At 38.0% G+C, this 25,422-nt stretch overlaps 1 protein-coding gene across 1 annotated transcript in view; it reads left to right on the plus strand.

Moving 5' to 3' along the window:
* GSR (glutathione-disulfide reductase) overlaps positions 1-25,422 on the plus strand; it is a 42,168-nt gene that overhangs the window by 12,164 nt on the left and 4,582 nt on the right. Inside the window, exons 2-11 of the mRNA XM_079140228.1 lie at positions 1,508-1,534; positions 3,570-3,658; positions 4,817-4,886; positions 7,351-7,498; positions 9,558-9,612; positions 13,707-13,806; positions 15,701-15,787; positions 18,513-18,671; positions 22,077-22,188; positions 24,996-25,127. Coding sequence (XP_078996354.1) covers positions 1,508-1,534; positions 3,570-3,658; positions 4,817-4,886; positions 7,351-7,498; positions 9,558-9,612; positions 13,707-13,806; positions 15,701-15,787; positions 18,513-18,671; positions 22,077-22,188; positions 24,996-25,127 — 979 coding nt within the window. The remainder of the gene's footprint in view (positions 1-1,507; positions 1,535-3,569; positions 3,659-4,816; positions 4,887-7,350; positions 7,499-9,557; positions 9,613-13,706; positions 13,807-15,700; positions 15,788-18,512; positions 18,672-22,076; positions 22,189-24,995; positions 25,128-25,422) is intronic.

Genomic DNA, 25,422 nt, shown 5'->3' on the forward strand with positions numbered 1-25,422 from the left:
TTTTTATGTGGTACTGGGGATTTAATTCATAAGTGCTCTGCCACTGAGCTCCACTCCCAACCTTTTTATTATTTTGAGACTAAATTATCCAGGCTGCCTTTGAACTTGTGATACTCCTGGGAGTGGCTGAGATTACAGGCATGCACCACTGCACCAGACAGAATATACTGATTTTTTTTTTTAAGATACATGATTGATACCTTGTTTAAGTTTTATAACTTCATTATAGTGGCCAAGAGAGCCGCCGCCTAGTGGCCAAGAGAGCCACCGCCTGGCAGTCAGTATTTATAAGATTAAAGGTTATCTGAAATGTACATCAGATGGCAAGTCTGGAGAACTAAAAAGTCTATAATTTGTCCTTCAAAAAAGTGAGATCAGCATAGTTTTCCTTCTACAAGCAACTCCTCCCTTAGGAACACAGAGTAGTTAATCATTCAGTTAAGTTCATGTTTCTAACTCTTAAGGCCTTGTAGTCAGAGACCTAATTAACTCAGTTTAAAAAAAAATAGGAAGTAATCAAAAGAAAATTAACTGATGTGCACAAAAATGTGTGTATAAGGATGAATGCTGCATCTTGTTTATAAAGATCCTTGGGCTGGGTGTGGTGGTCAGGCCTGTATCCCAGCTATTTGGAAGATGGTGGCAGAGTGAAAGTTTGAGGCCAGTCTGAGCAACTTTTTTGAGACACTGTCTCAAAAAGGGTTGGGAATGTAGCTCAGTGGTGTGGCGCCCCTGGGTTCAGTCTCTAGTACCTAAAAATATTAAAAAAAGATCCTTGTGAGGAATTTTTTCCTCTTTTTTTAGTATTAGATATTGAACTCAGGGGTGCTTTGCCACAAAGCTATATCCCTACAATTTTTATTTTTTATTTTGAGATGGGGTCTTGCTAAGTTGCTGAGGCTGACCTTGAATTTGAGATTCCCCTGCCTCAGCCTCCTGAGTCACTGAAATTACAGGCATGAGCCACCATGCCCAGATGGAAGAAATTTTTCTCTAGCCTTATCTGAATAGTTGCCTTCCTAAATATCTTGGTGATTTTTTAGTGGATGAAATATTACAACTGTTTGTTTTCCTTTGTGTATTGGCTGCTAGAATACTAAGAATCAAGGCTTCATAGTACAGATGAATTTTGTTGTTTTGGCCCTGAGGAATAATATAATTTTCTGCTTGTGGTTTTAGCAGAGGCCATCCTAGATGTTTTATCCATATACTCCACAGTCAGGTTTCCAGGAATCCTCCAAGACATGTGCTCAAATGATCTGATTGCCATTTTTTCCTTTCTTGCTGACTCCTTTTCTTGAGAGAATGCTGATAATATGTTCTACTTCATCACATAAGGAAAATAATAGTCTTACTTTTTCTAACTGTATGATAGAAAAAAGGAAGTAACTATAGAATCTAGTGACTTAGAACTCAGGAAAGTCTCATTCAATGCTCATTCATTTCTTGAAAAGGTGCATTTGATGGTTTGAGTTTCATTTTCTTAATGTATTTTTTCCCCCCCTAGGTGAATGTTGGATGTGTACCCAAAAAGGTAAGAATTCTTTTCTTCCTTCTACACTCCTTTTTTATGTTTGGTAAGTCATGATCGAAATAAGGATATTTTCAAATATATCATTTAAAATTCTTTCTGTGAAACAGAACCCAACTAAAAGTGGCTTAAAAAATTGCATGTTCATGTGTATTAGTCCTGGTATCTGTGGTGTAGTTTTCATTAAATGAACTCGTGTTTCACAAAGAGGAAAAAAATGACAGCTTTTTTTCCCAAAGTTGCCTCTCGGTTATGGTTGCAAATAATTTTATAACACATTTGAAAGCACAATTGTCCCTCAGTAACCATTGGGGATTGGTTCTAGAATCCCTGAGGGTACCAAAATCCATGGATGCTCTAGTCCCTTATATTAAAGTGGTGTAGTATTTGCATATTTCTTATGAACAATGTACATATATATATACACACACACACACATATATATATATATATATATTTTTTTTTTTTTGGTACCAGAGAGATTGAACCCAGGGGTGCTTAACCACTGAGCCACATCTCCAGCCCATTTTTATATTATACTTTGAGATAGGGCCTCACTATGTTGCTGAGACTGGCTTTGAACTTACAGTCCTCCTGCCTGAGCCTTCCAAGTCACTGGAATTGCAGGTGTGTGCCACCATGCCTGGCTTTTTCTGTATGCTTTGAATCATCTCTAGATTACTTTTAATACCTAATGTAGTATAAATGCTTTGTTAATAGTTGTTATATTGTTTAGGGAAAAATAACAAGAAAAGTCTGTAAGTTTCAGTACAGATACAATTTTCTTTTAATGTTTTCCATCTAAGGTTGTTTGAAACCACAGATGTGAAATCCCTAGATACAGAGGGTCAGCTGTTTATTTATTGGGTAGCAGAAATTGAACCTAAGGGCACTTAGCCACTGACCCACATCCTCAGCCCTTTTTTAAAATTCTTTTATTTTGAGACAGCGTCTCACTAAGTTGCTTAGGACCTTGATAAGTTGCTGAGGCTGGCTTTGAACTTGCAATCCTCCTGCCTCAGCTTCCTAAGCCACTGGGCTCATAGGCATGTGCCATTGTGCCTGACCTGAGCTTCAATTTTAAATTGGCAACCTTCTGATGTCCTGGAGGTATGCATTCCACTGATATTTCATTCCAGAAAGATTTTCTGAAATCTATTCCTTTGGTAAAGGTAGGTAGGTGTTCAGGAATTTTTTTTTTTTTTTTTTCCCTTTGGGACACTTTGTTTCCATTATTTTCTTTCCTTTTAATTGTACATTTTAAATTAAAAAAAAAAAATATTTATGGGGATAGGGATCAAACCAAGGGCCTTGTGTATTCTAGGCAAGCACTTTACCACTGAGTTTCACCTCTAGCCCTTAATCCCAGATTTTGGAGTCTGTTCTACTTGGGGTCATGCAATTATGGATATATAAGTTATACAGTGATTTTTGGTAATTTAAACATATTGTGACAATAAACTTGGTGTTGATTGGTGCTACCTCATTATTTTTAAAAATATCATTGGACAATGGACCTTGGAATCAGACCAGAGACCCTGCATCTTACAGAAGAAAAAGTAGGTCCAAATTGTCAACATGTCCGCTTAGGATCAGATTTCCTTAACAGGACTCCCATAGCACAAAAAATAAAAGCAAGAATCAATAACTGGGATAGATTCAAACTGAAAAGCTTTCTCTCAGCAAAGGAAACTATCAGCAATGTGAAAAGAGAACCTACAGAATGGGAGAAAATCTTTGCCACTCATACTTCAGATAGAGCACTAATTTCCAGAATATATAAAGAACTCAAAAAACCCTACACCAAGAATACAAATAACCCAGTCAACAAATGGGCTAAGGAAATGAGCAGATACTTCACAGAAGAAGATCTACAAGCAATCAACAGATATATATATAGCTGAGCTATATCCCCAGCCCCATTAGGTTTGTTTTTAATTTCAAGGTTAGTATCTTACCTGCTATCATAGTTACCATTCATTCATGATATCTTCATTCAGGACTCATGCACTACTGTTTTGGGTACTTTTCTTTATAGGTAATGTGGAACACAGCTGTCCACTCTGAATTCATGCATGATCATGTTGATTATGGCTTTCAAAGCTGTGAGAGTAAATTCAATTGGCGGTAAGTATTAATGTTCAAAGGGTTCAACTTGCAAATGTAGATTTATTTATTTTTTATTAACTAAGCCATAAATTTGGGGAGATATTATTATAGTAAAATATATTCAATGGAAAATTTACCATTAAGTACATTCACAGTGCTGTGCAATTGTGACCACTCTACATTTCCACCATCCCAAACAAATTCTGTACCATGAAATATAACTCCTCATTCTCCTTACCCTAGCCACTGCTGCCTCTATTCTACTTTCTGTCTCTATAGCTAAACTTATGCTAGGTTCTTCATATAAGTAGAATCATATAATATCTTTGTTTTTATGTCTGATTAATTTTGCTTAGCATATGTTCTTTGCTATGTATTGGTATCTCTTATATAATTTATTCAATCACCTGTCCATGGATCATTGGGTTATTTCTACTTTATGGCTATTAAGAATAATGCTGCTACAAACGTTGGTATACAAGTATCTGAGTTCATGTTTTCATTCTTCTGAGTCTGTACCTAGAAGTGGAATTGCTGGGTGACATGGCAATTCTTTAACTTTTTTTTTTTTTTAAACTTTTTAAGGAAACAACATAATTTTTTTTTTTTTTTTTTTTTTTGTACTGGGGATTTAACCCAGAGGCATTTAATCACTGAATCACATCCCAGTCCTCTTTATTTTTTATTTTGAGATAAGGTCTTGCTAAGTTTCATAGGGCCTCACTTAATTACTGAGGCTAGCCTTGAACTTGGAATCTTCTTGCCTGGCCTCCTCAATCACAGGGATTACAGGTGTGCACCCAGATTGCCATAAACTTTTGAGACCATTGAATTTTCACAAAGTGTTAGTAAATCTATTCACGTTTCAATAAATATTTATTGAGTGATCACCACATTCTAGGTGCTATGCCAAAGCAGCTGTCCTTGCTATCTATGCAGAAAGAAGTCCACACAAGTGGATGCCCACTGAGCGTTCTCCATGGAGTGGAGTAAGGATGTTCAACATAGAGAAAGGCAGGTGGACACAGGGAAAGGACAACGGTCTTCAGAGACACTTACTCACTTCATTCTTTTTTACAGTCTATGATTTTCTACTTTAGGGGTGTTGGGACAGTTCCTCTGGCTATTGAAAGAGGAAAATCCTGTTTCTCAGTACTGACTCAGGTTTTGTTGCAGTGTTATAAAAGAAAAGCGGGATGCCTATGTGAGTCGCCTGAACACCATCTATCAAAACAATCTAACCAAGGTGTGTATGCTGGGTTTTTAACTTAGAAAAGGAAGGAGCTGTTTTCTGCTGGTGTCAGCAAGTAAGTGTGGCCAGGCAAAAATGCACCTTCATTTATATCTTATTGTTTTCAATTAATGGTTTTGAAGTTGACCTACCAGAGGCCTCTCACCTGCTAGTCTACTCTTTCCTGCCCAGAGTGGGCCAATTTCCCCTGATTACTGCATCTTGAGTAGGTCTAGTGTTTTTTGCCTCTGGAAAATATATGTAGTCCTTCACCTTCCTGAGTCTTTTTCTGCCTTAGTGCTTAGATGTCATACCTCCTCCATGCCAGGCCATGCTAGTGACATTGGCAAATCATATGTCATCCAGCCCTCCATTTTCTTTATAATATGGAATGTTTCACAAATTCATATGTCATCATTGCACAGGGGCTACATTAATCTTTTCTCTTTGTATTTTAGTATATGTGCTACCAAAATGAACACCAGCCTTCCTTTTTCTGTTTTCTTTTTTAAATGCATTGTAGTTATTATGCCTAATAGAATTCATTTTGGCATATTCATAGATGCATGTAACATAGTTTTCTCCATTTCAGTTCTACCTGCTTCCCTTCTCTGTTCCCACCTTCTTTTACTTGACAGTGTGTGTCCCATCATCCTTCCTTTGTCTTTGTGGTTTGACTTTGCAGCTTCTAGGAGATTACATATTTACATAGCTTAGTTTATATTTAGGTGATAGATTCTATTTTTTTTTAAGAGTATTATAGTTACACTTAGTAGTTGGGTTCATTTCAAGAAAATCATATAGCACTGGACAGTAGATTCTTGTTGCTGTTTGGACTGCCCTAATCTCAATAGTGACATGTTTATAAACCAATGTTTTTTGTCTTTTGCTACAGGCATTGAACCCAGGGTACTCTGTCACTGAGCTACGTCCCCAATTCTTTTTATTTTTTGAGACAGGGTCTCACTGAATGGCTCAGGACCCTGCTAAATTGCTGAGGTTGGCCTTGAATTTGCAATCCTCCTGCCCCAAACTCCTGAGTTGCTAGGATTACAAGTGTGCATCACTGTGCCTGGCTCTAAATCAATTTTTAAGGTGAATTACTTCTATAGATGGCTAATCTCAAATACTTTGTATTGGTTCTTAGCATTCATTGTATTTATATTTTGGAGGAGGATATTTGGGGATATTTGGATATTTTCTTAGAGTCACTTTGTTTTTTAGGTAGTGCTGGGGATTGAACCTAGGGCATTATGCAGATTAGGCATAATTAGGCTCATTTACCACTGAGCTACATCCCACCCCCAGAAGATATTTTCTGACCTTAACCCCCACTTTAAAGGGAGAGATACTTGAGGTCCTACAGTCCTGTATATACTGACTCCATGGAATTTTAAAGCTACTAGACTTAACATTTGGAGATACAAAGTTCTATACTAAAGCACCCACATCAAAATTTTTAAATTGAGCTATCTAAAATACTTTTGCAAAAGATGGGAAAATTACTAAGGAATCCAGCATTTTAAAATACTTATAAGTCTTGATATGTAATAGAACTTACTGTGACTTTATGATCAAGGAATTGTTTACAGCTATCCTTCATAGCAAAGGAAACTTGCTGTCTAATATCATAGGAAATGAAAATTCCTTCAAACTGTTGTCTGAATTATCACTACTTGGCCCACACTTCTTTTTGTCTAGCACCTCACAGGAACTCATTACTCCTGAAGAAAGGATGTTCTGGAGGCTTGTGGGTTTTGGCATTGATCTTAATTAAGCTTGATTAAGCAAGGCATCTGCAGGAACAGGCCTGGAGGGATGGTTGGAAAGGAGGAAATAATTCAGACTACACATGTTCTAGAATGTTGATACATTCCATTGTGTGATCATACTTGCATGGCTCTGTTATCCTTATAAGTCACCTGCATTCCCTGGCCAATACATGTATTACGACTGGCAGAAGCTTTACTGGCTTCTTTTTAATTGATGTCCTGGTATAGCGGATGCTAGTAAAAGCAAATCGGCTTCTGAGTTTTCAACATTTCTAGCAGAGAGCTTTGCTGTCATGTAGTTTTGTGATATTCTTCCCATTTTATTTAAGAAAAGGATTGCATCTTCTTCCCTTGGCCAGAGGATTGCCATTTTGCCTCTACTCTTTTAACATTTATCCTTTTGTTTTCCTCTTTCTTCTTCCCCTCCTCCAGACATATCGTTTTTCAATCTCTTCTCTGTATGTAAGAAAGATTTTCTCCCTCAATGCTTCTTTCTCCTCCTCTTCTTCATTTCTGCTTCCAGCATCTAATGGCAACCGTGCTTTACTTGTGTATTAGTTATCAGTCAAGAATTCTACAGAAATGCAATGTCTTGACATTGCAAACCGAAAATCACAAGTTTCACTGGAGATATGAAAGCTGTTATGTTGCTGTAGGTGCTTTTGTTTTATCTTAAGAACAGGCTAATATTGTCATTGCTTCTCCAGTCCCATATAGAAATCATCCATGGACATGCAGCATTCACATGTGATCCCCAGCCCACTGTGGAGGTCAATGGGAAAAAATACACAGCTCCTCACATTCTGATTGCTACGGGTGGTGTCCCCTCCCTGCCTCATGAGAGCCAGATTCCTGGTGAGTTCCAAAGGCAAATAATCATTATCAGTGGTCTGGAGAAGTTTTCCATTGCATTCAGAATTACAAACCATGCCATGGATCAGTCGACACCAGTTTTCTCTTAAAAAAAGGCTGTGAAGGAGGTCTCTGTAGAATCTAAAATTAATTGGCTAAGTGGTTGTTAGTTAAAAGGTGAAAAAGGAGATTTCATCCAACTCAAACATATTGTAGCCTCATTCTTAGCATGTGTAGATTGCGTCCAGTCTCTGTTAGAAGTGTTGGTATTTATAAGACACAAATACATTGACTGTTGAAGGGAGAGAGCTCTTGTAAGGATGTAGTTTACCTAGTTAACTAAGCCTTATGTGCATCCTTTTGTCACATAGGACATTATAAAATAAATTTAAATTGGGAATATCAGAGATGGTTATCTCTACTTTTGCAGGTCTGTGTGGATGGTGAGCATAGTTCATGCATTTTTTGTATGTTTCATGAATTGGTGCCATAAGACCCATGACCATCCTGAATATATGTGGATCATTTTGAGTGTGTATGCATTGTGCATTATTTTCTCTCTGAAGAGAGGATCCATAAATTATCACCAGTTTTAAAGTGTTGATCACCTAGCCGGGCAGAGTGGCACACACCTATAATCTCACCTACCTGAGTCAAGAGGGTCACAAGTTCAAGACAACTTAGACCCTGTCTCAAAATAAAATAAAAAATAGGGCTGGGGATGTAGCTGAGAATGCTCCTGGGTACCAAAACAAAACAAAGTATTCATGACCCCCAAAAGTTAAGACAACTGCTATAAAATATATAAAGATACCATTCTCGAGTAGATTAAAATTTATTTGGGAATGTTAAACATAAAAAATATTAGACATAAAATAGGACATTCACATATTCCCAACTGAATATATTAGACATATTTTAAACGGAACTAGAATATTAGACATAACTATCTTTGATAGGGATAGTCTCCAAGGTATATAAATATATACATATGTATATATCTGTATATGTATATGTGTGTGTGTTATGGGATTGAACGCAGGGCATTTTACCATTGAGCTACATCCCCAGCCTTTTTATTTTTTATTTTGAGACAAGGTTTCACTATGTTGTTTAGAGCCTTGCTGAGTTGCTGAACTTGAGCTGAACCAATTTTTCTAGCACTAAAATTCTTAAGGCAAATACTGTGACCTGAGACTGGAATTGGATTGAGGCCAAGTTACGGGAACTCATTAAGCCAAATAGCAGAATCTCTAAGTTTATGGTAACAAATAATTATTAGTTTATAAATATTGTAGTAACAAGATCTCAGTGATTATTTATTTATTTTTGTGTACTGGGGATTGAACCAGGGGTATTTTACCGCTGAGTCACATCTCCAGTCCTTTCTGTTTTTCGTTTTCAGGCCAGGGTCTCACTAAGTTGTTACTTTAAGTAAATGTCTGAAGACAGTTACTATTCCTCTGCTGCAAACCAGGGACAGGAGAAGAGAATAGGCATAAAAAAACACAGCAGAGGAAGAATCGGGCATTATATCCATTGATATTCATTCACCTCTGAAAAGATGTATCCTATAATTATGGTGCCTGGATTTGGTTAAAACGCTGTGTATTTGCTTTTATTTATTATAATTTTTTCCCCCCGCAATACTAGGTTTTGAACCACTGAACCCAGGGACACTTTACCACTGAGCTACATACCCACATACCCAGCCCTTTTGATTTTATTTTGAGACATGGTCTTACTAAGTTGCTGAGGCTGGCCTCAATTTTGTAATCTTTCTGCCTCAGCCTCCTGAGTCTCAGAGATTACAGGCATATGCCTTTGCACCTGGCCAGAATAATTGTGAAGTTACTTAGCTGCCATTGCTTCTAGTTCTAGAGAGAAATTAAAAGTATTGACTCACAGGACTTAGTGGACCACTTCCCAAGTGAGACTTTAACAAAACTTGACAAAACAGTGTGTGTTGACTGAGAAGTGTTTGGTTCTTGCATAAAACACTGTGCCAGTTGTACAAGAGAAAGTGCAGTGTTGTGTGATCAATATTGTATTTTCTACATAGGTGCCAGCCTAGGAATAACCAGTGATGGATTTTTTCAGTTGGAAGAATTGCCTCAGTAAGTGGACTCCGCCTTAATGGTCCCTTCTTCATCCATCCTTTCCTGGGAACTTTTCCTTTTCCTCCCCTTCCCAACCATTTATAGGTGTTCCCTAAGTTCAATATTCCTACCTTTTCTCCTTTTCTGTCCTTAGGTACCTCATCCACTACTACTCAGTAGATCCTTCAAATCTCTTGTGCTTTTGGGCAGAGGCTGTTATAGAACATTTAAAACCCAAATCAAATATAGGGTAGTGTTGAAGACTCAACAGTAAAGACCTAAAACTTTCTTCAGCTTGATATGACATCAAGTGATAACATGTCTAAAGTTATTGATTCTGGGTTTTTCAAAGCAGTTAGTGCAGAGGGGTCTCCATAAAGGAGGTTCTGTTGGATTCACAAAAATTTATTTTCTGACATTGTTCTTTTTTTGTGAGATGGGGGTCTCATGATGTTGCCCAGGCTGTTCTTGAATTCCTGGGCTTAAACTGCCATCTTGCTTCAGCCTCCAAGTAGCTGGGGACTATAGGCATGTGCCAAAGTGACAGGCTGACATTGGTGTTTTGGTTGCTATTGTTTTTTTCTGGTACTGGGAATTGAACCCAGGGTCTTGCACATGCTAGGCAAGCACTATACCACTGAGTTACATTTTCAGTCCCGTTCCTGACATAGTTCTTGATGTAGGTTTGTCTGAGTAATGTTAGTAAATTTCTGACATGAATTTTGATTCATAGAGGAAAAGAATGTAACAAGGAAGAACATTTCTCTTACTTGAAGGCCCTGCATGTTGAAGGCTTTTGGGGTTGGAGGGATTCTCCTTTCATTCATAGTATGACAGGAAGAGGAACCTTATGGCCCAGAGCCTGGCCTCTGTTTCCCTCTGAGTCACTCCAGTTCATGTTGCTCAGTCTGCTGCTCCCTCAGTGGCTGTTACATAGGTCCTAAGCCACACTTTCACAAAGGCTTTCAGAGATCATTAGTGACTAATAATCCATCTTTACCTTAAGTCACCTGTAGCCACAGACAGTTAATAAATGATGAGGACTACTCTGCAGTTCAGTGACTCCAGTGAAAATGGATATGTAGACCAAGCCAGCTTCTGGCTTAGATTAGGTTTGAGAAACATACAGTCCTTTTAGGTTTATTGTCAGTGCATGGAAATGTATTGGATAACAGCCTTTCTTCCTTCACCATCCACCCTGTACTATTTAGTGTTAGTGTTGAATGACATGACACAGGTGAGCGCACTTCCAGAAATGTGGTCGTGAATCATCGTGTTTATAATAAACTTTGGTCTAGACTCAACCTGAAACAAGTTTTACTATAAATATCTGTCCCTTAGGTATTTAAAAGTCACTTACTAAGCTTTTATTGACATGAATACAAGTTTAATGAATTAATTTATACATGTTATAAACAATAGACTTTAATAACACAGGAAAATGAATTAACTGTTGAGCAGGGCATGGCAGCATGCACTGCGGTCCCAGCTGCTTGAGAGGCTGAGGCAGAAGGATTGCTTGAGCTTAGAAGTTTGAGAATACCCTGGGTAACCCAGGGAAACCCATCTAAAAAAAAAAAAAAAAAAAAAAAAAAATTGGTGATTTTTCTTTTTCTCTTGTAAGATCCCTTCATCATTGTTATAATCTTGGTGAATAAAGAATCAGTAAAAGAGCAAACTGTTCAGCAGAAGGTACCATGTACCGTGGTAGTTCCGTTTTATCCTGTGAGGGCTTATGGTTGGATGGAATAGGGAACATGAGTCCCATGGAAGGCTGTGGCATAAGTGGTCCTGAGGGCCAGAAGGAGGAAAAAGAAGTGCTTTGGGGATTTGGTAACTTGAAAGGTTTCTTCCAGTGAAGATGGCAATGGCAAGTGGTAGCATTAAGGTGCTAATGGGAGTTGAGGGGAAGCACTGAGCTCCTTGTAGGTCTCTGAAGAAGCCATGTTTTTTTCATGCCTGTTTTTCTTCCCTTTCTTTACCTTTTTTTTTTTTTTTTTTTTTTTAAACTGGGGTTTGAACCCAGTGATACTCTACCACTGAGCTACATCCCCATCTGTTTCTAGTATTGTAAGAAAGGGTCCCACTAAATTACTGAGGCTGTCCTCAAACTTGCAAGCCTTCTGCCTCAACCTCCTGGAATTATAGGCAAGTGACACTGTACCCAGTACATGTCTGTTCCTTGCATGTCTCCTCTGCCCGGACTGCTTCTGGGATCCTTGCAAGAGCTATTCGTGTTTCAGGAATCTGCAGCACTTTCTGAGCTCTCTGCCTGCAAGAACTGACTGGATGTGGTCCTTGACCAACTATAGAGCACGATTCTCCCCTTCAAAATTCCTCAAGAGCAGGGATTGTTACCCATCCTGTCTAGTGTGATACCTAGAATGGCATAAGATTCAATAATACATGTCTGGGGATAAAAGAGAAGGTGGGTAGAAGAAAGGAGAGCAATAGGAAGAAAGAACAATAGAAAGGAAAGATGTCAGCATATCATAAGAAATGGTGGAGATGAAAGAAACCTATTTCATAGGTTTGAACCATACAGAGATTTTTTTTTTTCATACACTAGATTGTAGGATAAGAGGGTCATTACTGGGCTGGGGTTGTAACTCAGTGGTAGAGAGCTCGCCTAGCCATGCATGAGACACTGGGCTCATGTAAAATACCCTTATAAAATAAGGGTATTGTGTCCATCTACAAATAAAAATAATGAAAAAAAGACGGTCATTATTTCTTGTAGCCATTTGGTTTTTTACTTCTTCTTCCATCCAGATTGTAAGCCCTGCAAAGGTTGGGACTTACAGTGTGAGTACTTTGCTTAAGGGAGGTATTGGAGGAAGGTTTCTTTTGTTCTCCCTGAGTACTTATTACCTATGCATTGCAACCTTGGAAGAGGTTTTATGAAGCTTTAGAGGGCACCAGCCCCAAAGGGGATAACCACCTAGAGCTCTTATTCTGTAGACTGCAGCATGAAAGTAAACCTAGAGCTAAGTCCAGAATCAGAGCTTCTTCGTTGTTGGTTTAGACCTTCATTCAAGCTTTTAACCAGAGCTAAAGATTGTTTTAAACCAAAATTTATTTAGGAAGTTTAGTTTGACTGCAGAATTATCCCAGAAGTTAAAGAAGCTTTAATTAAATTGGCCTTTGACTGTAGTGCAAGGATTGATAAAACTGAGTCATGATCAAGGAGAATCACCCAATGCGGAAGAGTCATAGTGCTAAGAATATTGCTATTAGTTTTAGACACAGAAGAAATCATCTCTAGAGTACATACCCATCATAGAAATGAAGTAATCCAGACTTTGGGGATGTTCCTAGAAGATCTCAGAAATAACTGTCTTCCAATTAACAAGAGAATTACAACTCCAACAGAGAACAAGCAGAATGCAGCCTTTGAATTACTTCTTTAAAAGCTCCCTGTTCCTTCTGATGGGCAGAATCACAGCCTCTGGGACAGGAGTCCCCTGTGTTTCTCCTTTGCTAGCAAAGCAATAGAACATCTTTTTCCTTATCCTTTTCCTTTTTTTTTTTTTAATTTTTTTTTTTAGTTGTTGATAGACATTCACTTTATTTATGTGCAGTGCTGAGAATCAAACCCGGTGCCTCACACATGCTCTTACACTGAGGCACAACCCCAGACCCTTTTTCCTTTTTCTTAAAAAAAAAAAAAGAAAGAAAGAAAGAAAAAAGAAACCATCTGTACTTTGAAAGGTTTTTCTGTTCTCTCAGAAGAAATGAAGGTAAGGAACTTAAAGAAAAAAGAAAATAGTAAGGTATATAGGTATATATTTCCCTTCTACAAAGGAATTTTCTACTTAAAATTACAATATGCCATCTGGAACAGAAAAAGGAGATTAGGTCCCAGGACAGAAAAAGGAAATTAATAGAAAATCTGATTAACTCTGAAATTGGGGATTTATTCAATAGTAATACACTAATGTCAATTTCTTAATGTTGACAAATGTACCATGGTTATACAAAACATTAACTTCAGGGAAAACTGAGCAAATAGCATAAAAGAAATTCATAGTATCATTAAGATTTGTCTGTAAATCTAAAATTACTCCAAAGTGAGTTAATTATAAAACATTAACACTCTGCTCTCATTTTAGCCGCAGTGTCATTGTGGGTGCCGGTTACATTGCTGTGGAAATAGCTGGGATCCTCTCAGCCCTGGGCTCTAAGACATCATTAATGATACGGCATGATAAGGTAAGTCTTAGCCTTTTCCTTCCCTTTCCTTGATGGTATTTTTTTTTTTTTTTTTTTTTAAGAGAAAGAATTTTTTCTTATGTTGCCATTAAATACTTGAATGCAAAGCAGGTGGCGATCACATTGATCAGTCTCTTCCACAAAGGCCTGCCTGCAAGTTATTTGACTTTGGTCTTATGTTTCTTGCCAGCTGCTAGTTGATGATGGTAGTTCTGGGTTGACCAAACAGCTGATATTTTCATCATGAAGTGATAGATAATTATCACATACCCTAGGAAGAAGACAGGTAGGCTTAAATATAAACATTTGTTGAATTAAACAGACTGTCAGGTTAATAATTCTGGAAATCCATTTCACATGAAAAGGTAGTATTGGAAATTTAGTATTTGGTTCACTAAATTCTTTGCTTTAGGTTATCTACAAGGTACATCCACTTGAATTTCATTTTATAGATAAAGAAACTAAAGTTAAGAGAGAAGTTTCGTGACTGCTGATTGATAGCAAAATGAGGGATCACTTGAGGTTTCAGAAAGCCCCAGGTAGTATTCTTTCTGCTTTGATGTGGCCTGAATCTCTGCCATTTGGCTTGGTCAAGCATTGCTTTCTATGTTTGGTTGGTTTATCCATTATCCATTATTATTTATTTATTTGGTGCCAGAGATTGAACCCAGGAGTGCTTAATCTCTGAGCCTCATCCCCAGCCCCTTTATATATTTTATTTAGTTGCTTAGGGCCTCACTGAATTGCTGAGGTTGACCTTAACTCGTGATCCTCCTGCCTCAGCCTCCCCAGCCATTGGGACTACAGGCGTGCACCACTGTGCCCAGCTGGTTATTCATTAACACCATTGTTAGGTAGCATATTAGGTTTTCAGAGACCTGGTGTGGGACATAACAAGAATGTTGGTCTAAGAATCTCATCCCTTTGCTAGCCGCCCCTAACAAACATGCATCTTGAAGAAATCTTTTAGTGCTTTTAGGGCCTGATTCTGCAGGGACAAATTTATCAGACCCCCAACCACTCAAATGCTATGGTTCTACTTCTTAACTTGAACAAATGAAGGAACCAGGGGGTTGCTGACAATCCTGGTCAGTGTGTACTCCCAGAACTTTCTCTTTGGCTTTGAAATAAGTTGTGAAATTAACCCCCTGAAAAATGTTTTTCATAAACATGATTTTGCATGATTGGAATATATCCCGTAAATTGGAAGGAAGAGGAAAGGCAGAGAATTTTATAAATAAGTAAATTGCTACAGTCTTACCAGTACATTGTTGCATCTAGAAAGTTGGCAAGCACTGAGCAACATCTCCAGCCCTTTTTATTTTTTTATTTTTTAAAAAGGGGTTTGCTAAGTTTCAGAGCCTGGCCTTGGAACTTGTGGTCCTCTGGCCTCAGCCTCCTGAGTAATTGGGATTATAGGCACGTATCATCATGCCCAGCTGGCTGTCCATTTTATTTTTACCATAAAACAGAAGTTAAATCAAATATAATGCAGACACTTGTAGAAAAGAGGATTTATTAAAACTTCACTTCCTTCTCTCAGGATGGCTTGCACCTTCGATCCCAGTGACTTGGGAGTCTGAGGATTTCAAGTTTGAGGCTAACCTGCACAACTTAGTGTGAGACCCTGTCTCAAAAAAAAAAAAAAAAAAAAAAAAAAAAAAACTGAGCTTATAAAAAGAACTTTAGCTCAGTGCTAAAGTGCCCTTGATTCAGTCCCCAGTACCAAAACAAAAACCAGAAAAATCCCTGCTTTCACCATGACTATGAATGAAGGAGGAGTTAGGGAGGATAATACAGTACCGAAATTTCCCTCCTGAATTTATAGCATGTTTTTAATCAAGTTTTTTTTCTCCCCAAACCCCATCCCTCTGTTGCCTACATCTGTACACAGGTACTTAGAAATTTTGATTCACTAATCAGTTCCAACTGCACTGAAGAGCTGGAGAATGCTGGAGTGGAGGTCCTGAAGTTCTCACAGGTGTGTGTGCCCAAGGGCCTCTCATAGCCCCTTGTCATCTGTTGCTGGTGAATCACACTTTTTGCTTTTGACCTCAACCAATTAGGTTTTGGATTTTGTTCTGGATTGTTATGCTTCTTTTGCAGTGCTGAGGGCATTGAACCCAGGGCCTTACCCAAATCATGTACTCTTAACACTGAGCTACACCAAAGGCCTCAACTTTATAAACACAAACTCCTCAGTAAGCTTATTCTACTCCTAGAGTACTGCCAATTATTATTATTATTTTATTTATTTAATTTTCTTAAAGAAAACAGCATTTGGGCTGGGGAGATAGCTTAGTTGGTAGAGTGCTTGTCTTGCAAGCACAAGGCCCTGGGTTCAAGCCCTAGCACCACCAAAAAAAAGAAAACAGCATTTCACATTAGTGGGTTAACAAAGTTGGGCTGTAAAAGATTAGAAACCTGGCAGCAGCTTTGATGTTTGTGCCCATATGCCTTTTTGCATATCCTTATTTTTTATATTCACTTTTTTTATATTTACATTTGTTTTCCAAGAAATAGTATGGGGTTTTTATTTTCAGTGCTGGGAATCAAAACCAGGACCTTTCACATGATAGACAAGAACCTAGCATATCCTCTTCATCCTACAGGTGTATTCTCCAATTCAGTTTGGGACACCATAAAGATAGAAAGCACAGGAATTGTCTTCTTTTGTATTGTAGTGGAAACTAAAATGGAACCTACTTTAATACAAGTACTTTAATAATTTTTTGATTTGTGATTTTTGAAGTCTTTTTTTTTTTTTTTTTTTTTTTTAAGTTATACATGACAGTAGAATGTGGAATCCTTTTTTTTTGTACTAAGGATTGAACCCAGGGGTACTTAACCACTGAGCAACATCCCCAGCCCTTTTTTAATATTTTATTTAGAGACAGGGTCTTGCTAAGTTGCTAAGTCTTGCTAAGTTGCTGAGGCTGGCTTTGAACTCTCAATCCTTCTGTGTTAGCTCCCAAGCCACTGGAATTACAGGCATGTGGCACTGGCCCAACTGGAATCTTTTTTTTTTTGGTACTGGGGATTTGAACTCAGGGCCTTGTGCTTGCGAGGCAAGCACTCTACCAGCTGAGCTATCTCCCCAGCCCCTGGAATCTATTTTTAAAGCCTCACTTTTTGGTTTTTTTTTTTTTTTTTTTTTTTTTTTTTGGTGGTGCTGGGGATTGAACCCAGGGCCTTATGCATGCTAGGCAAGCACTCTATCAACTGAGCTATATGGTACCCCAGCCCCCACTTTTCGGATCTTGTAGACAGAATTACAAAGTACATTACTCCTCAGGGAATCACTTGAATTTCAGCCCAATTTTCCTGGAGACTAAATCTTGTAAAAATATTTTTCTGCCCCCACAACTTCATTCTTTTAACATCAACTCTATCAAGGAAAATAATAAATGAAAACATGCTGAACTAATGGAAGGGGTTACCATCAGAATCATCTTAGGACCTTCACTAAGTTGTGTAGTCAGCCCTCTGTATCAGTGGGTTCTGTATCTGCAGATTCAATCACCTGTGGATCAAAAATATTTGGGGGAAAGAAGTGGCATCTATACTAAACAAATAGACATTTTCTCTAAATAATAGTCTAACTCCTATTTATATTGTATTTTTAATTTTAAGTAATCTGAAGTTGATTTAAAGTACACAGGAGGAGGTATCTAGGTCATATGCAATTATTGTGCCATTTTATTTTATTTTTTTTAATTTTAAATTTTTTTTTTTTTTTTTGCAGTTGTAGATGGACAGCATGTGTTTATTTTATATGTTGCTTTTTTCTGTGCGGTGCTAAGGATGGAACCCAGTGCCTCACACATGCTAGGCAAGTGCTCTGCCACTGAGCTATAGCCCCAGCCCCTACTATGCCATTTTATATAAAAGACTTGAACATTCACAGGTTTTAAAACCTGTGGAGATTCCTGGAACCAGTCCCCTGCAGGAATGGAGGGGTGTTTGTATATAAGTTTAGCTCTCCTGAATAGATTCTATTCCTCTCTCCCATTCTGATTAAGAATGTCCAGGAAGAAGTATTGACCATTCAGTTTGGAAAACTTTCCTGGTGATGCTGCTACATCCTTAATTTCAAGCCACTGTGCTTAGATTTATGACTTAAAATATTATCACAGTTTTGAAGAAGTGCACTTAATAATTTGTTTTTAAGCCAAAACATTATGATGATGACATTAGCTGATACTTCCAGTCATTGACTGGGATGTTTGGGGCAACATGGGGAAAAGGCCTCCGGGGAGTTCTGATGCTGGTAGCCTTTGGCTGTAAATTGTCTGTCAGCTGTAGGTGTCAGGTGGGATTTTTTTTTTTTTTTTTTTTTTTTTTAAGTTGTCTATGGACCTCTATTTTATTTATTTATATGTGGTGCTGAGAATTGAACCCTGGGCCTCACACCTGCCAGGCAAGTGCTCTGCCACTGAGCCACAACCCCAGCCCGATTTTTTTTTTTTTTTTATGTTAAAAATTCTAGGGACTAGGGTTGTGGCTCACTGGTAGAATGCTTGCCTGTCACTTGTGAGGCACTGGGTTCAATCCTCAGCACCACATATAAATAAAAAAAATAAAGGTATTGTGTTCATCTACAACTAAAAAAAAAGTTTTAAAAAATACTAGTTTCCTCTTTATTTGCTTTCCTCCCAACTTCTCCCCTTGCCTTGCCACTCACATTTAACATTATTTGCTAATAGGTCAAAGAAGTTAAAAGGACTTCATCAGGCCTTGAAGTCTCCATGATTACTGAAGTTCCTGGTAGCAAGTGCACCTTGACCACCATTCCAGATGTTGACTGTCTGCTCTGGGCCATTGGGCGGGACCCAAATTCCAGGGGCCTGAATTTAAATAATTTGGTAAGATGACTTAGTCTGTCCCAAGCAGTTTGGAATCTGCTCTCTTCTCACCCATCCAAAACTTGAGGTGGGATCCTTGGATTCTTTTTAATTCATATATTCAGTTTGTCATTAAATGCTATGGCTTTTCCTTTGATATATTTTCCCTTTCTAGTGCCATGCCATCACTCTGGATCAGTCCCTGATTGGATTAGAGGGATTCTAATCTAGATGGTCCAGTAGTTTCCTGACTGGCTTCATTCTTGCACACTTCCTTTTTGCTTTGTGAATATTTAAAGTCCTATACTGATCCTAGATTATCCCCAGTACCTAATTCAGATAGCTGAGTGTATATTGCATTCTGAACATTGTATTACTCAGCAGAGGAAATGTGTGAAACTGTCTCTCTCTGGGCTTTGCCAGTGCATCACACAGAGAAAGCATTCTTCTTTGTTCTCTAATTTTGAAATAAAGTCTAATATGTCTAACATAGTGATTCGGAGTGTAGTTTCAGAGTTTGACCCAAATTTGAACCACACTTCTGTCATTTACCAGTTGCATGGCCTTGAGCAAGCAGTTTAAGTTTTCTGTTACAATTATTTCATATAGAAGAGGGAAATAAAAACAGTACTTTGTCTCATTGTGTTATAGAGAACAGTAAATGAGAAAATACATTCAAAATAATTAGCTTAGCTCCTGGCTTATATGTTGTTTCTGACAGTTATGATGTTTTTGTAATGGGCTGTCCTATTCGATTGCAATAATAGAATATTTTATGTTGGAGATTTATAGAGTTGATGGAGCCTCTGGAGCAGTGTGTAATAAATACGTGCCTAATATTTCTGTTACAATGTGAAATTTCTTTTTCATCTCTGTAAAAGGTTATTTCTTCTTCCTCTTCTTCATCCTCCTCCTCCTCCTCCTCCTCCTCCTCCTCCTCATCATCATCATCATTTTTTGGTGCTGTGGATTGAACCCAGGGGTTTGCATATGTTCAGCACACACTACCACTTATTTTTCAATATTTTATTTTACTTATTTTTTGGTACCTGAATTGAACCCAGGAGCACTTAACCACTGAGACACATTCCCAGCCCTTTTTATTTTGTTTATTTATTTTTTGGTACTGGAGATTGAACTCGGGGTCACTCAACCGCCAAGGCACATTCCTCCTGCCTCCACCTCCTGAGCCGCTGGGATTAGAGGTGCCCGGCCCTAGACCCCCACTTTCTTTTTTTCATTTCTTTTTTTTTTTTTTTTTTTTTCCAGTTGTAGATGGACACAATGTCTTTATTTTTTTACATGGTGCTGAGAAGTGAACCCAGTGCCTCACACATGCTAGGCAAGTGAAGTGCATTACCACTGAGCCACAACCCTATCCCCTCAGCCCTTTTAAAATATTTTATTTAGAGACAATCTTGCTGAGTTGCTTAGGGCCTTAGCCTCCCAATATGCTGTGATTACAGGCTTGCACCACCAAGCCCAGCTTATTTTTCTTTCTTTTTTGTACCAGGAATTGAACCCAGGGGTACTTAACCACTGAGCCACATCCCCAGCTCTTTTTTTTTAATTTTTTTTTTATTTTCTTAGAGACATGGTCTCACCGAGTTGCTTATGGACTAAGTTTCTGAGACTGGGTTTGAACTCGTAATCCTCCTGCCTCAGTCTCCCGAGTTGCTGGGATTACAGGCATGTTCCACCACACCTGACTCCCTATTCTTGAATATTTTTTTTAATTAAAAAAAATTTTTTTTTATTTTTACAGACTGCTTTTTGATTCATTGTACACAAATGGGTACAACTTTTCATTTCTATGGTTGTACATAATGTAGATTCACACCATTCATGTAATCATACGTATACATAGGGTAATACTGTTTCATTCTATCTTTCCGTTCCCCACCCCCTCCCACCCCATTTTCCTCTACACCATCCAAAGTTCCTTCATTCTTCTCTGCCCCCCCACCACCTTCCTCATTATATATCGTCATCTCCTTATCATATTCTTCAATATTTTAAAGAATAAAATCCCCAGGGAGATATTTGGCTTGTTTTAATCTTACCGTTCTATGAAATTTAGTCAAAGTAGTTGTCTGTTTTCATATTAACAAAACTAATCATCCAGCTCTTCCACTCTTCAAGAGCAATTTTGCCTTTGTATAGTGTGGGCATTAGTAGGTTCAATGTTCAATTAAATTTGCTGAATTTTTGAAGAATGAGTCATGAAAAATGTTCAGTTTCATTGCAATGTTAAGATATGGATGTATAATGCAAATTGAATGACTACTGTTTGCTAGATCTTCGAAAGATGCTACTAGTCAAGTTTAATCTTGCCAATAACTGTTGGCAGGGTACGGTTGAGGAAACAGGAATAATAGATAACTCACAATGATGGAAATTATGGAGTGAGAAAGCAACCTCTCCATTGTATTTTCAGTAACTAGGTTAATACCTCATTTGCAGTAGAAGCTCAGATATTTGTTGATAAATAAACAATTATACTAAGTGTTATAGTTAATAAGTGACAGAGCTGGAATTTGAACTCCAAGTTACCTGACTCTGACTCCAAAGCTTTTACCCTTTTTTTTTTTTTTTTTTTTCCTTTTTTGGTGGTGCTGGGGATTGGCTTCAGAGTTTTGTGCATGCTAAGCACATGCTTTACCACTAGGCTATACCCCAACTCTTTTTAGTTTTTGGAGACGGGATCTCACCAGGTTTCCGAGGCTGGTCCTGAGCTTGTGATCCTCCTGCCTCAGTCTCTCAGTGTCTGGGATTATAAGCATGTTCCACCGAACCTGTCCCTGAAGAGTGCACTCTTAACCACCATGCTGCCCTGTAAAATCCATTATGCTTTTTCTTTTGCTGTACCTCTGTTACTCACACTGGAGTGTATCTTATCTGCAAAGGCATAAGATAAGCACAACACGTCTTAGAGCAAAAATGTCTCAGAAGAGAAGGAAAATTGGTTATGGGGAATATCCGTATGTTTTATTGTAGAATGTGAAGTTTGCTTAAAACTTTAAAAATTAAATAGTAAACTGAAAAGAAATGTGCTTTTGGTGACTGCTTCAGGCTATGTCCCTGTATGGGGTGCGCTAGCCTGCCTCAGGAGGAGTATGTTGATGGACAAAGTTGAAAAACACTTAGATGGGCCCCGCAGGTACAGCAGGTAGTACATCTGACAGCTGAGTGACTCCTTTGCTTGTTTCTCTTACCAGTTGAATTGCAGGTTGCAGTGTCAAACACCTTAAAACCAGACAAAATATTTAAAGATACAAAACTTGCCAACTTCACACATTTTTCATGTTGTTCCTGGATGCTCAGGTGAAGGGGTATGGTGCGTACTGGGGCAAATGTAGAGCTCGGCTCTGTCATATTCAGTAAGTAGATAAACCAGTATTCATGTGCTGTCCTTCATAATTTTAGGGGATTCAAACTGATGAGAAAGGTCATATTATAGTAGATGAATTCCAGAATACCAATGTCAAAGGTGTCTACGCTGTCGGGGACGTGTGTGGGAAAGCTCTTCTTACTCCAGGTAATGCTGCTTCCCCGGTGTGCTACATAAAATTGTTCAGCTTTTCACAATCAAATCCACTTCAGCAAAGTGTCTTAATATCATCAAAATGATAGAAATGTATTGATATGGATGTTTTTTGGAGGTCTGACATTTTCTGTACCATATTCAATTTTCCTTAAAAGACTTTGAGAAAATGCTTAGCAATGACCAAAGTTTTTGTGTAAATTATATGGTCACCCTCTGAAGAACTCTTTGAGTCTCAGTTTTGTGTTGTGACAGTGGAAGTGGCTTTTGGAAGAAGTTATTTAGATTAGCGTTCTTGTATGAATACTTGGTCTTTACTGATCCTCCTTCCCTCCCCCATCCAATACCTCAAGGCATGACTGAGTTAAGGATCATATTCCAAGCTCTGTCTCACCTTTATCTAGTAGTGATGTCATTCCTTCAGCTTTTGGTCCATCTTTCTGTAAGGCGTCATCAGATTTTCTAAAATGTCCTGGGGGTCTTGCTTCAGGATGGAAACCTATCCTGTCCCATACCCTAATCTTTTTAGCCACTTCAGGAAGTTCTTTGTTCCCCTTAGCTTATTTATTTTTAATTTTGTTTTGTGTTGTTGGTGGTGAGTTGTTTTTGTTTTTGTTTTTGTTTTAAGGCAGGGTCTCAGGCATTTGTGATCCTTGTATCTTAGCCTTCCAGATAACTGGGATTGCTAGGATTACATGTGTGTGTCACGGCGCCTGGCTCCTTATTTATTTATTTATTTTGATACCAGGGATTGAACTCGGGGCCACTCAACCACTGAACCATATCCCCAGCCCTATTTTGTATTTCATTTAGCTTTCATTGTTTTTCAACTGAGTTGCTCAGTGCCTCACTTTTGCTGAGGCTGGCTTTGAACTTATAATCCTCCTGCCTCAGCCTACTGAGCCACTGGGATTACAGGCATGTGCCACTGCACCCAGCTGTTTATTTTTGGTACTAGAGATTGAACCCAGGGTCCTTATCCACTGAGTCACATCCACAGCCCTTTTTATTTTAAAAGACAGGGTCTTGCTAATTTGCTAATGGCTAAATTACTGAGGCTAGCCTTGAATTTGCAATCCTCCTGCCTTAGCCTCCCAAGTCCCTGGCCCTAATTTATTTTTTAATTAAATTAAAATTTGTGTGTGTGTGTATGTATATACACACATATATGTATGGTATATAACATGATTTGAAGTTTTATACATTGTGGTGGATGTTTAAGTCAGGCTAAGTAAGGTATATATTACTTCACATGTATCTTTTTGTTTTGTTTTGATGAGAACATTTAAATCTATTCCCCTAACAATTTTCAAATATATAATACATTGTTATTAACAATAGTCAACATATTGTACAGTAGATCTAGATTTTTTGGACTTGTCCCTTTTTTTAAACCTGTTTTAAAAATATTTTCATTGGTTGTTGATGAACTTTTATTTATTTGTATGTGGTGCTGCGAATTGAACTCAGTACCTCTCACATGCTAGGGAAGTGCCCTACCACTAAGCCACAATTCCAGCCCCTTAGTTGTCCTTTAAAAAAAAAATGTGTTGGGAATCAAATTTAGGTCCTTGCATATTTTAGGCAAGCTCTGTGATACTGTATTATACCCCAAACCCCTAACTGTAATCTGGTATCCTTCGACAGGAAGTTGTCTTAACAAAAGCAAAATAACAAGCAAAGTTTCAAAAACTTCACAGCATAATCTAAACAAAAATTATGTCAAAGTGAAGAAAATTTCTTATATATTGTTCTGGCATTTTATTTTGGGGAATATATTGATAATTTAAAAGAAATAAAGTTAATAACTGATGGTTTTATTGAACTCAGGCCTTTTGTTTAAGACTGTTAGGAATAAAACAGGCTAAGGAGAATAAATTTCTGGGTTTTTGTTTTTTTAGTGCTAGGGACTAAACCCAGGGCCTTGGGCACACCAGACAAATAATCACTGAACTACCTCCCCAGCCCTTTTTAAAATTTTACTATTAAGCAGGGTCTTGCTAAGTTACCCAGACTGGCCTCAAACTTGTGATTCTCCTGCCTCAGTCTCCTGAGTAGCTGTGCTTACAGGTATGATGTACCAACTCACTGGGCACGAATAACTTCTTATGTTAAAATATCTTACTGTGAAATTAATATGGTTATGAATAGAACTGGAGATGTGCTAAACTAATTGGTTCCACTAATATTGTATCAGGAAGCTAATATCCTCATGAAATAGATTGAATGCCAGGTAATTGGAAACTTACCAGTGTATCTTGTTTTTCTGTTTATGTTTTGATAATAAAAGATAAAGAATTCCCATATTGCTGGGGAGATAGCTCAGTTGGTAGAGTGCTTGCCTCGCAAGCACAAGGCCCTGGGGTCAATCCCCAGCACCACAAAAAAAAAAAAAAAATTTCCATATGCCAGTGTTTTTTGAATTGTTAACTAAAGCTTGATAAATTTTCATTATATTGAACTAGATTTGTAACAAACATTGGCTTAAAATTTTGTCAAAATCAATATGTTGCTGCGAGTGGTGGCACACACCTGTAATCCCAGCGACTCGGGAGGCTGAGGAAAAGGATGGTGAGTTGAAAGCCAGCCTCAGCAAAAGCAACTCCGTGAGACCCTGTCTAAATAAAATAACAAAATAGGGCTGGGGATGCGGCTCAGTGTCGAGTGCTCCTGAGTTCAATACCTGGTGCCAGAAAAATAATAATAATAATCGATATGTTATGCCACACAGATAAATGGTTAGTAAAACAACTGTTAAAATAAACATTAAGATAAACACTGATATTAAAATGTCTTTGTAGTTGCAATAGCTGCTGGCCGGAAACTTGCCCATAGACTTTTTGAATGCAAAGAAGATTCCAAATTGGACTATGACAACATCCCCACTGTGGTTTTCAGCCATCCCCCTATTGGGACGGTGGGACTCACAGAAGGTAGGTATTTAAAACTGAAGATTATTTTATTCTCTCTGGTCTCTTGTCAGTCTGCTAAATCATTCTCAACCCCCAAGTTAACACTCCCTTTTTGTTCAGTCTCTAGAAACAGTTCCAATTTATTCCCCAACTACCAATATTTTGAAAGTATGATTTCTTTTCTCCACACTACCCTGTTTATCTTTCTGATGGTTTTTAGCTTATTTATTTGAACTAATTTCAAATTTAAACAAAAATTGCAAAAAGTATAAAGGATTCATTTATATATCTTTAATAATTTTGCTTTATAATTTTT

This window comes from Sciurus vulgaris (assembly GCF_902686455.1).
Source record: "Sciurus vulgaris genome assembly, chromosome: 5".
NCBI classification, from domain to species: Eukaryota; Metazoa; Chordata; class Mammalia; order Rodentia; family Sciuridae; genus Sciurus; species Sciurus vulgaris.